Consider the following 12,775-nt stretch of genomic DNA (forward strand, 5'->3'; position numbering starts at 1 on the left):
ACTTAGCCTAAGGAGTGGGGTTGATTGTCAGAATAATCAATTCATTTGCAAGAAAGCAATTTGTATTTTCCAAACATTATTCCCTGATTAGGTAATTGAGTGCTGGTAGCACTGTTTTATATGTAAGAATATTGATATTCTATCACAAAGTACATCAAAAAGAGAATTATTTCAGGATCCAGAATATCTTTAGTTTTTAGTCTTACGTTTAGTCTTATGTTCATTCATCTTTTTTTTCTTTTTAATTTCATTAGCTGAAACTTTAGTTTTTAAGATGTAGTCAGTTAGCAACGTATTCAACATTCCTTGGATTTTTCTCAAGTATAAATCTGAGTTATTCCTCTCATCAGTGATTTCTGATTATCCTAAGGATCAATTCCAAACTCCTTAGCAGGGTGCCAGAGCTTTCATAATCATACCCCTGTTTACCTTTCCAGTCCCCTCTTTCATCTGCTATCCCAGTTTTCCCAGCTGTACCCCATCTCATCCATTCTGAACTATTTACAGTTCCCCAGATGCACAAGTTCTCCCATCTCTCTACCTTCTCTGCTGTTCCTTTTGTCTACTCTTTTCTTTTGTCTGCTTTTTTCTACTCTTTTGTCTTGCTATTCCCCAGCCATCTGTTACTCATCCAGCAGGTCTCAGTGAAGATGTCACCTCTTCCAGGAAGTCTTCCTTGACAATCTCTTGAGACTGGACTAAGCTCCTTTTTGGCTTCCTTATCTCCCTCTACTTTCCTTATCATGACCTTCATCCGCCTATGCTATTAAGTGCCTATTTGCCTCTAAGTCTCTCTAACTAGAACAAGAGTTGCACGAATTCCCAGATACAAGGAAAATAAAGTGGGCCCTGTATTTTCACAGCTGTTCTCTGGGAGCTTAGTTCAATAAATATTTTTTGAATGAATGAATAAATGAATGAAGAATGAGCCACTTATTCTTTGTTGATTTCTTGTATTTCCTCAGAATTACAACCGCCCCCCTGTGATGGTATTAGCCATCCCCATTGCCGTGAAATTCCTCCACAGAGGCAACAAGGGACTGTGCAGGAATATGTCCAACTACCTGTCCCTGGCTGCAATTACCAAGGCGGACCTCCTGGCTGATCACACAGAGGTTATAGTAAAGAGCATACTCCAAGGTATGGTGTAAAGGCTGAGCCTGGGGATGTGTTTTAGGAGTTGTTTTAAAGTATTTTCCTAAAGCAGCTATGGTTTGTGGGAAGTGAGACTTAAGTATTGAGAGGTACATTGCATTCTCTGTTTTGCCGCTAGGTGTCTGGAGGTAAGGTTACTTGAATTGGGTGAGTCTGGGTCTCTTCACCAGGCAGGTGAATTCTTTAAGCTCCTTAGATGAGTTGTATGCCATTCCATTCTCCAGGGGATCTTCCTGACCCAGGGATTGAACCTGGGTCTCCTGTATTGCATGCAGATTCTTTACCAGCTGAGCCACCAGGGAGGCCCTTCTTAGTGCTTCTTTCCAACTCTATGGTCTCACTGGGAGACTTGTGTTTTCAGTGCCTCTGGTCGTCTTGTCCAACTACCAACTGTGCAGAACCTGTCTGTACTGAGTGGACTGTGTTCCACTGCTCTCAGTAGCCGATGGAAAAGTTCATCATCTGAAGTTTTCCAAAAGTATGAAATGCCAAATGAAATACACCAGAGAATGTGTAAAGCCTTCTTAAATGTGAATGTGATTTGGAACTGCTTTGTAATTGTGTTAAATACTATCATGGAGCATAAGATCAGGACATCTCTGTTAATGCTTTCATATTTGAATGAAAGAGATCAAGTTAGTCCAGTCAGAATATTCTCTTCTCTTGTGGTTTTTCCTTTGGTTTTAGATCTCTCAGAAACTTCTTTCTTTTGTGTGGTTTGGGATCAAAGAACAATATATGGTATTATTTGATATGTACTCAAATCAAACATCTGAAGTCCTTGAGTATCTTGGCCTAGCTTTGACTGCCACATGCCCCACATGCTCAAGTGGAGCATCAACTTTTTGGAAAGTGCTCCCACACCAAGTATTTCTGAAAGTCCCCAATATTCTCTTCTTGGTACAGCAGAGTGTGGTGATGTCCATGTGCTCCACCCTAACTAAGCCCAGCAAACTCTGTGGCTGCTACCATGAAGATACCAGGAATGGACATGACCCCATACTGCTCTGCCTGGGATGGAAACTTCTGTCTCTTTGTGCTGCTACTGCCTCTGAAATTTCAGAAGCCACTAGTCCTCAGTCCACTGCGGTAGCATGGGGCAGGATGCGGGATGGGGAAGAATACCTGTCTTTCCCCTTGGTGTTACATTTTGGTAGAGAGCCAGAGAAGGCTTGCTTGGCTCCCAGTGTCAAAGTATGATACTGAGTTTTCAGCAAAATATGTTGTTCCATTTTATCTAAAATTCTTTCTCTCTCCCCTGGGCTCAACTATTCACCTAAAGTCAGGCTCAGTTCAGTTCAGTCACTCAGTCGTGTCCAACTCTTTGCAACCCCATGAACTGCAGCACAAAAGGCCTCCCTGTCCATCACCAACTCCTGAAGTTAACCCAAACTCATGTCCATCGAGTCAGTGATGCCATCCAGCCTTCTCATCCTCTGTCATCCCCTTCTCCTCCTGCCCCTAGTCCCTCCCAGCATCAGGGTCTTTTCCAATGAGTCAGCTCTTCACATGAGGTGGCCAAAGTATTGGAGATTCAGCCTCAGCATCAGTCCTTCCAATGAACACCCAGGACTGATCTCCTTTAGGATGGACTGGTTGGATCTCCTTGCAGTCCAAGGGACTCTCAAGAGTCTCCTCCAGCACCACAGTTCAAAAGCATCAATTCTTTGGCACTCAGCTTTCTTCACAGTTCAACTCTCACATCCATACATGACCACTGGAAAAACCATAGCCTTGACTAGATGGACCTTTGTTGGGAAAGTAATATCTCTGCTTTTGAATATGCTATCTAGGTTGGTCATAACTTTCCTTCCAAAGAGTAAGTGTCTTTTAATTTCATGGCTGCAGTCACCATCTGCAGTGATTTTGAAGCCCAGAAAAATAAAGTCTGACACTGTTTCCACTGTTTCCCCATCTATTCTCCATGAAGTGATGGGACCAGATGCCATGATCTTCGTTTTCTGAATGTTGAGCTTTAAGCCAACTTTTTCACTCTCTTCTTTCACGTTCATCAAGAGGCTTTTTAGTTCCTCTTCACTTTCTGCCATAAGGGTGGTGTCATCTGCATATCTGAGGTTATTGATATTTCTCCCAGCAATATTGATTCCAGCTTGTGCTTCTTCCAGCCCAGCATTTCACATGATGTACTCTGCATAAAAGCTAAATAAACAGGGTGACAATATACAGCCTTGACGTACTCCTTTTCGTATTTGGAGCCAGTCTGTTGTTCCATGTCCAGTTCTAACTGTTGCTTCCTGACCTGCATATAGGTTTCTCAAGAGGCAGGTCAGGTGGTCTGGTGTTCCCATCTCTCTCAGAATTTTCCACAGTTTATTGTGATCCACACAGTCAAAGGCTTTGGCATAGTCAGTAAAGCAGAAATAGATGTTTTTCTGGAACTCTCTTGCTTTTTCCATGATCCAGCGGATGTTGGCAATTTGATCTCTAGTTTCTCTGCCTTTTCTAAAACCAGCTTGAACATCTGGAAGTTCACAGTTCACGTATTGCTAAAGCCTGGCTTGGAGAATTTTGAGCATTACTTTACCAGAGTGTGAGATGAGTGCAATTGTGTGGTAGTTTGAGCATTCTTCGGCATTCCCTTTCTTTGGGATTGGAATGAAAACGGACATTTTCCAGCCCTGTGACCGCTTCTGAGTTTTCCAAATTTGCTGACATATTGAGTGCAGCACTTTGACAGCATCATCTTTCAGGATTTGAAATGGCTCCACTGGAATTCCATCACCTCCACTAGCTTTGTTCATAGTGATGCTTTCTAAGGCCCACTTGACTTCACATTTCAGGATGTCTGGCTCTAGGTGAGTGATCACACCATCATGATTATCTGGGTCTTGAAGATCTTTTTTGTACAGTCAGGCTAGTAATCCTCCAGTTCTCAAAATACCTATGGCCCACCACAGACTAATGTACCAGATAGTCCCAAGAAGAGTTCTTAGTATCCACCCCTAGCCCCAGACATCTGACCAGCCAGCCTAGTGGTCTGCCAGATGTGTCTGCCTAAACCCCAGCCATGACAGTGGAAGTTTATCACTCTACCTGCACTCCCTTCTGGAGACTTATTGATATTACTAGTACGTATTATTCACTTCTCATTTTCTTCAGCTACAAGATTGAATTGCTCATTTCTCTTTATACATGATCTTAAATTTTCTAGAAGTCCAAGAAGGCAAGTGTGCTTTTTTCATCACCTTGGATACATATTTGGTACAGATTTTATGGGAATTATAAACACTTATACATGCCACACATTTTAAAATCATGGTAGTTAGACTTGCAAGTAACTGATTTATGAGGGTAAAACATTAAATTGTCTCTCTGTAGCAGCCAAGAACTTAGCTCATGTATTTGTTTTTTAAATTTTTTTGAAATGCACTTTCAATGACAAAGAAATCTCTTGAAACACAAAATACACTTTCTGAGTTCACTGCAAGTATTTGAAATAAACAAATGATTTAGTTGGCTTCATCCAGCACTATGCAAACCATCATAAAATAAATGATAATTTAACCTATGAAAGGTTGGGACTAAATATTTCAGGGTTAGTTTTTTAGGACTGATGTGTCTGTAAGATACTACAGTCACTCACACAAGCCTATCAGACTTTGAGTTGTAAAACAGAAGGGATCTTGGTGTCTCTGAGTAGTAAGTTTCCTGCTTTGCAAATCTGTGTGTGTATGCCCTGCTAAACATTGGCATTTCTTAGTTTTCTCCCCTTTAGATCTTCCTCCTTGATTCATATTATCCTAATCCTATTCTCCCATTTTTATACTTATGCAGAAAATGCTAAAGTGTTAGTTGTTTGATTTGATCTGAGTTTTCATAAGACTGGAATTATAAAATTCAGTTACCCAGGAAGTGCCTGAATTCCTACCAATTGTCATCCATTCAGTGATAACAATAATAATTGTAATAACAGTAATAACTACAGTGACTAGAAATAAAAATAACTACAGTGACTAGAATTTATTTCATGCTCCCTTTATGCCAAATGCTGAACTAAGCATTTTATACCAATTAAGTCATTTAATCCCCACAAGAATTCCTTAACCAAAGTCCTATTATTATCCCACTTACCAATTAGTTATATTTTAAGTAACAGAAGCTCAGGTATAAATAGTTTAATGATGAAAAAGAGGAAGAGAAGGAGGAGGAGGAATCCCTTATTGGCACACATGACTAAAAAAAGTGCGTTAGTATATCAGACTTCCCATATGGCTTGATTCAGGACTCAAATGTCATTACTCAGTTCTGCTTCCTGTGCGCTGGTTTCCCTTTCATGTTTCATGTAATGGGCCTCTCTATCTTCCACTCACATTATCATGAATACCAGTTAAGAAAAAGAAATTCCATATCTCTGTTTGACCTGACATGGGCCATATGCCCCATTTCTGAACAAATCCATCATTGTTGCAGGGGTATACCATACTTCTACTGGCCAGACGTGGGTATGAGCCACCCTCAGAGCAGGAGTTTGTAGTAAACTGCAGCAGAACCACATGAATGGGGAGTAGATAACCCCCAAGTCCATACCTGTTGCTAACAGTGCTGTAAATTAATACTGGGCAAGCCTTATATCCCTGGATCGGGAGGATCCCTGGAGAAGGGCATGGAAACCCGCTCCAATATTCTTGCCTAGAGAAGCCCATGACAGAGGAGCCTGGTGGGCTACAGTCCATAGGATCACAAAGCATCAGACACAACTGAAGCAAATTAGTAGCAGCAGCAGCAGCAGCAAGCCTTATATAAATGTTTGCTTTTATTTCTTTTACTTCTTAAGAGATTCAGTTCATTGCTTCGGCATGCCAAGATCTAACTGATAATGATCCTTCCATTTCAGTATAACTGCAATTCTTCCAAACTTCTTGCTGTCTGTAAATTTTATGAATAGAACCATTCTACCTTATTTTTAAAACACTATTGAAAAGGTACATCCGATGCGGCCAGTATTCTTGCCTGGAGAATTCCATGGACAGAAGAGCCTGGACGTCCATGAGGTCTCAGAGAGTTGGACATGACTGTTAGTTGCCTAGTTGTGTCAAACTCTTTGTGACCCCATGGACTGTAGCCCACCAGGCTCCTCTGTCCATGGAACTCTCCAGGCAAGAATACTGGAGTGGGTAGGCATTCCCTTCTCCAGGGCATCTTTCCAACCCAGGGATCGAACCAGGGTTTCCTGCTTTGCAGGTGATTTTTTACTGTCTGAGCCACAAGGGAAGCCCAAATCAATCGTAAGAGACTGTCAGATGGTCTTAAATATTTACCCCTGAAGGCTAGTTCCAAGCCAGTTTTTTGCTACTTCCCATTATTAATGATTGTATATAAGTTATACTGTTTACTTTTACATTAAATATAACTACAAATTCATTTATTTAAATTCCTTAGATCTGTTTGTCTGTTTTGTTCTTTGAATTCTCCCAGTGAAAAGGAAATTGTGAAAGTCCTTGGAGAGAGGATTAAAAGCATGACCAGAATGTTGTCTTTATTTGTGCTTGAGAGCTAAGGAGATAGAAAACCTGAATGTCCCTCTATCAAATAATTCTATCAGTATTTTTAAATCAGCCCACCAAAAAAAAAAAAAAAAAAAGAAGGCTATCACATTTAGTACTATATGCAAATTAGAACAAATTTGAAAGGAATGATTAAAGTCTTATCTAAACTTTTTCATATAATTGAAAAGGAAGTACATTCTCCAACTAATTCTATAAGGCAGGCATGAAAGTGAAAGTCTCTCAGTCGGGTTTGATTTTTTTCAACCCCATGGCCTATACAGTGTGTGGAATTCTCCAGGCCAGGGTACTGGAGTGGGTAGCCTTTCCCTTCTCCATGGAATTTTCCCAACCCAGAGATCATACCCAGGTCTCCTGTATAATAGCAGGCAGATTCTTTACTAGCTAAGCCACAAGGAAATAAGGCAGGTTTATCAGTGATATCAATACCAAAAGACAGTATAGGAAAGAAAAACATAGACTCATCTTAAAATTACGGACATAGGTACACATATCATAAATAAAAATTTTAGGAAAATAGTTCTAGCAATGCATAAAGAAAATAATTCTTAACATTCGTTGAGTTCTTGCTCTGTACCCAGTTCAGTTCAGTTCAGTTCAGTCACTCAGTTGTGTCCGACTATTTGCGACCCCATGGACTGCAGCACACCAGGCCTCCCTGTCCATCATCAACTCCCGGAGTTTACTCAGACTTGTGTCCATTGAGTCGGTGATGCCATCCAACCACCTCATCCTCTGTCGCCCCCTTCTCCTCCTGCCTTCAATCATTCCCAACATCTGGGTCTCTCAAATGAGTCAGTTCTTTGCATCAGGTAGCCAAAGAATTGGAGCTTCAGCTTCAGCATCAGTCCTTCCAATGAATATTCAGGACTTATTTCCTTCAGGATGATCTGGTTGGATCTCCTTGCAGTCCAAGGGACTCTCAAGAGTCTCCTCCAACACCACAGTTCAAAAGCATCACTTCTTTGGCACTCAGCTTTCTGTATAGTCCAACTCTCACATCCATACATGACTCTTAGAAAAACCATAGCCTTAACTAGATGGACCTTTGTTGGCAAAGTAATGTCTCTGCTTTTTAATATGCTATCTAGATTGCTCATAGCTTTTCTTCCAAGGAGTAAGCGTCTTTTAGTTTCATGGCTGCAGTCACCATCTACAGTGATTGTGAAGCCAAAAAAAAAATAAAAAATAAAAAAGTCTGTCACTGTGTCCACTGTTTCCCTGCTTATTTGCCATGGAGTGATGGGACCAGATGCCATGATCTTAGTTTTCTGAATGTTGAGCTTTAAGCCATCTTTTTCACTCTCCTCTTTCACATTCATCAAGACGCTCTTCAGTTCTCTTTTGCTTTCTGCCATGAGAATGATATCATCTGCATATCTGAGGTTATTGATATTTCTCCCGGCAATCTTGATTCCAGCTTGTGCTTCATCCAGTCCAGCGTTTCTCATGATGTACTCTGCATAGAAGTTAAATAAGCAGGGTGACAATATATAGCCTTGATGTACTCCTTTTCCTATTTGGAACCAGTCTGTTGTTCCATGTCCAGTTCTAACTGTTGCTTCCTGACCTGCATACAGATTTCTCAGGAGGCAGGTCAGGTGGTCTGGTATTCCCATCTCTTTCAGAATTTTCCACAGTTTGTTGTGATCCACACAGTCAAAGGCTGTAAAATAGTCAATAAAGCAGAAATAGATGTTTTTCTGGAACTCTCTTGCTTTTTCATGATCCAATGGATGTTGGCAATTTGGTCTCTAGTTTCTCTGCCTTTTCTAAATCCAGTTTGAACATCAGGAAGTTCATGGTTTATGTATTGTTGAAGCCTGGCTTGGAGAATTTTGAGCATTACTTTACTAGTGTGTGAGATGAGTGCAATTATGTTATAGTTTGAGCATTCTTTGGCATTGCCTTTCTTTGGGATTGGAATGAAAATTGACCTTTTCCAGTCCTATGGGCACTGCTGAGTTTTCCAAATTTGCTGGCATATTGAGTGCAGCACTTTCACAGCATCATCTTTCAGGATTTGAAATAGCTCCACTGGAATTCCATCACCTCCACCAGCTTTGTTCGTAGTAATGTTTTCTAAGGCCCACTTGACTTCACACTCCAGGATGTCTGGCTCTAGGTGAGTGATCACACCATCATGATTATCTGGGTTATGAAGATCTTTTTTGTATAGTTCTTCTGTGTATTCTTGCCACCTCTTCTTAATATCTTCTGCTTCTGTTAGGTCCATACCATTTCTCTCCTTTATTGTGCCCATCTTTGCATGAAATGTTCCCTTGGTATCTCTAATTTTCTTGAGATCTCTAGTCTTTCCCATTCTATTGTTTTCCTCTATTTCTTTGCATTGATCACTGAGGAAGTCTTTCTTATGTTTCCTGGCTATTCTTTGGAAATCTGCATTCAGATGCTTATATCTTTCCTTTTCTCCTTTGCTTTTTGCTTCTCTTCTTTTCACAGCTATTTATAAAGCCTCCTCAGACAACCGTTTTGCCTTTTTGGACTTCTTTTTCTTGGGAATGGTCTCGATCCCCGCCTCCTGTACGATGTCACGAACCTCCATCCATAGTGCTGTACATGGTACTAGTCTTTTAACATAATTTTCCTAACAGCTTATGAGGGAGGAACTATTGTGATCCTCACTTTATAAAAGTTAAGTTATCCTAGGAAGAATGCAACCTGAGCATTTTGGAGAGCTTTCTGACACTGATTAAGAGGATATAATATGGATATAATTATTATATATATATTATATATATAGGCTTCCCAGGTGGTGCTAGTGGTAAAGAACCCACCTGCCAATGCAGGAGACATAAGGGACTCGGGTTCCATTCCTGGATTGGAAAGATCCATTGGAGGAGGGCATGACAACCCAGTCCAGTATTCTTGACTGGAGAATCCCATGGTCAGAGGAACCTGACAGGCTACAGTCCATAGGATTGCAAAGAGTCGGACATTACTGAAGTGACTTGACACACACACATATACACATACTCTCCTTTTGTAAAATTCCAAGTCTGTTCATGATTTAAAAAAAAATACCTCTCAGCAAATTAGCAATAGAAGGAACTATCCTTAATCTAATAAAGGATATCTACAAAAACCTACAACTGAAATCATACTTAAGGGGGAAATGTTGAATGCTTCCCCCACTGAATTAATAATAAGATAAGGATATCCCTTGGGTGGTTATTAAAAACATGTTTTCTGCTTAAATCATATAAGGTAATTTAATATTTTATAACATTAGAACCTTTTCAGAGTGGAAAATTTGTTTTTCAGAAGTCATGAATAATTCTTAAAACTTGTTCTTTGCCATGTGAAGATGCTTTGTTAAACCTGTCCAGTGTTGCAATGTAAAAGCACAGTGAATGCTTAGTACAGCATGATTAGCATATCTTTCACCTGGGAAGCTGACAATATAATTGGTGACCCCTGAAATAAGTGTATCTCAACTGTAACAGATTATTTGAGAGTCTAGAGGGAAACCCTTCCCAAATTTTGATTTGGAACTCTGTAAGGCAATCCATACCACTACTATCAAAACTAAAGGTGGGCAGTGACATCCTTTCCTCTGCATTTCTGAATCAGAGGTCAAAATAAGGAAATATGCCTCTCTGTCAAGATGTGTTTTACATAGTCCTCTGGCGCTAATCACAAGATGACCTCAAATGATTTGAAACTTAAGTAGAAAGTCTTTGGAAAGAAATATACTCTTGTCTCAGCAAGAGTCCAAATTCCTTTCTGACTTCTTGGCAATAGCTTGGAAAAGACTGTCTAGTTAATTATGATAAATTCACCTTATTTCTTTCTCAATGTGAGACCAGATTCAAACCACTGATTGGTAAGCTGTCTCAGAAAAATGGAGATAGAAAATTGACCTCCCATTTACTGTGGCAGTAATAATATGTACCAGATAGAGTGGGTATGAGCCTTAAATAGATAGAGCCATTATACTTTGCCCAGGGCCTGGCACACAGTTCATCAGCAGTTACCATGATTCTTCTTTTTATTGCCTTCATCATAATCATCATCATTGTTATTGCCATTACTGTCTGTCATATACCAGGCCCATATTAAAAAATTAAGGGCAGATTCATAATCATTTGTGGAGTTCTGTAATCTCTGGGGAGATGCTTAGCCATTAAAAATTCATGATACAGTTATTTTTTAAGGAAAAGGTTTTAAGTTCACTGCATTACAGCTTGTTGAGGAAAAAACTGTATTAATCAAATATTGTAGAAAACAGGCTACTAAAGTAATTCTCATTAAGAATATTCAACCTGAATAGTAATACATATAAGGAAATATTAAATTTTATGCTGTAAAAGTCAGTACAAATGTAGATCAAGAAATAGAGAAACATCTTGAATCAGAAAAGAATGTTTTCTGAATTGTTAGCCAGGTCTTGGACCTGATGCATGTCAGAGTTTGCACCTTCCTGACTTCACCAGCAGATGTTGCTGTAAAGTAGAATAAAGCCTACACAGCTTTGAACATCCATGGGCCAAACTCTGAGAGTAACTTACCCACAGTGGAAAGGAATCTTTGTATTTGTTTGTTTGTATTTTTGTTCACTTATTTTCTGTTAAGTCCACTGTGAACAACTTGGAAAAACATTTTTATGGTAACTATTTCATTTCAAAAATTATTTCAGGGTTTATAAAACATTTTTAGATACATTATCTCTCATTATTTTATTTTTATAATGCCCCTTCAGCAAGTTAGGCAAGTGCTGTTATCCCCAATTTCTTGGCTGACTTGAGACTCATAAAGATCAATTGGCAGGCCTACGTCATCTAGTCAGTGAATAATAATGCTAGGATCTGAATGTTGTGTTCCTGACCCCAAGCCCAGGAAGCTTTCTTCTATACTCTGGATTTATAAAACAGAATACAAGGATCATCAATCTGAGTTTTCAAGTTCACTGAATCAAAGAATATATAAATGAACACACACAATTACTTTGACCAAGATTTTTAACTTTTTGAGTGCTATTTCTTAGTGGCTACAATACAGCTCTTAGTTAGCTTCTCAAACAGAAAAGGCAATGGCACCCCACTCCAGTACTCTTGCCTGGAAAATCCCATGGACAGAGGAGCCTGGTAGGCTGCAGTCCAGGGGTCGCTGAGGGTCGGACACAACTGAGAGACTTCACTTTCACTTTTCACTTTCATGCATTGGAGAAGGAAATGGCAACCCACTCCAGTGTACTTGCCTGGAGAATCCCAGGGACGGGGGAGCCTGGTGGGCTGCCATCTATGGGGTTGCACAGAGTCGGACACGACTGAAGCGACTTAGCAGCAGCAGCAGCTTCGCAAAGAGGTTTCTAATATAAAATTAAACAAGAGATGAAATAAAAATCAATTACAATTTCTTCTTTGTTTGATAATCTGTTTATTTAGGTGAAGTTAATTGAGTATAATAAATACCTAACTCTAAGATTCTGTAATGTATACTTAATAGTCAACTGTTCTGGATATATTTTAAGGAATTAATACTTGATTAAAAGCCAACTCATGCACATCAAAGGAAACTGTAAACAACTAAAAAGACAATCCTCAGAATGGAAGAAAATAATTTCAAATGAAGCAGCTGACAAAAGAGTAATCTCCAAAATATACAAGCAGCTCATGCAAACTCAATATTAGAAAACAAGCCAATCAAAAAAATGGGCAGAGGACCTAAACAGACATTGCTTCAGAGAAGATATACAGATGGTCAACAAACACATGAAGAAATGCTCAACATCACCGCTTACTAGAGAAATGCAAATCAAAACCACAATGAGGTATCACCAGTCAGAATGGCCATCATCAAAAAATCTACAAACAATCAATGCTAAGGAGGATATGGAGAAAAGGGAACCCTCTTGTACTGTTGGTGGGAATACAAATTGATACAGTCACTATGGAGAACGGTATGCAGATTCCTTTAAAAACTAGGAGTAAAACTATCATATGACCCGGCAATTCCACTAATGGGCATTATACCTGAGAAAACCATAATTGACACATGTACCCTAATGCTCACTGCAGCACTGTTTACAATAACCAGAACTTGGAAGCAACCTAGATGTCCACTGAGAGATG

At 39.6% G+C, this 12,775-nt stretch overlaps 1 protein-coding gene across 15 annotated transcripts in view; it reads left to right on the forward strand.

Moving 5' to 3' along the window:
* VEPH1 (ventricular zone expressed PH domain containing 1) overlaps positions 1 to 12,775 on the forward strand; it is a 384,254-nt gene that overhangs the window by 69,868 nt on the left and 301,611 nt on the right. For all 15 annotated transcript variants that reach the window (XM_069561395.1, XM_069561331.1, XM_069561307.1 and 12 more), the window contains one exon: positions 966 to 1,140. In XM_069561395.1, coding sequence (XP_069417496.1) covers positions 966 to 1,140 — 175 coding nt within the window. The remainder of the gene's footprint in view (positions 1 to 965; positions 1,141 to 12,775) is intronic.

This window comes from Ovis canadensis, chromosome 1 (assembly GCF_042477335.2).
Source record: "Ovis canadensis isolate MfBH-ARS-UI-01 breed Bighorn chromosome 1, ARS-UI_OviCan_v2, whole genome shotgun sequence".
Taxonomy (NCBI): domain Eukaryota; kingdom Metazoa; phylum Chordata; class Mammalia; order Artiodactyla; family Bovidae; genus Ovis; species Ovis canadensis.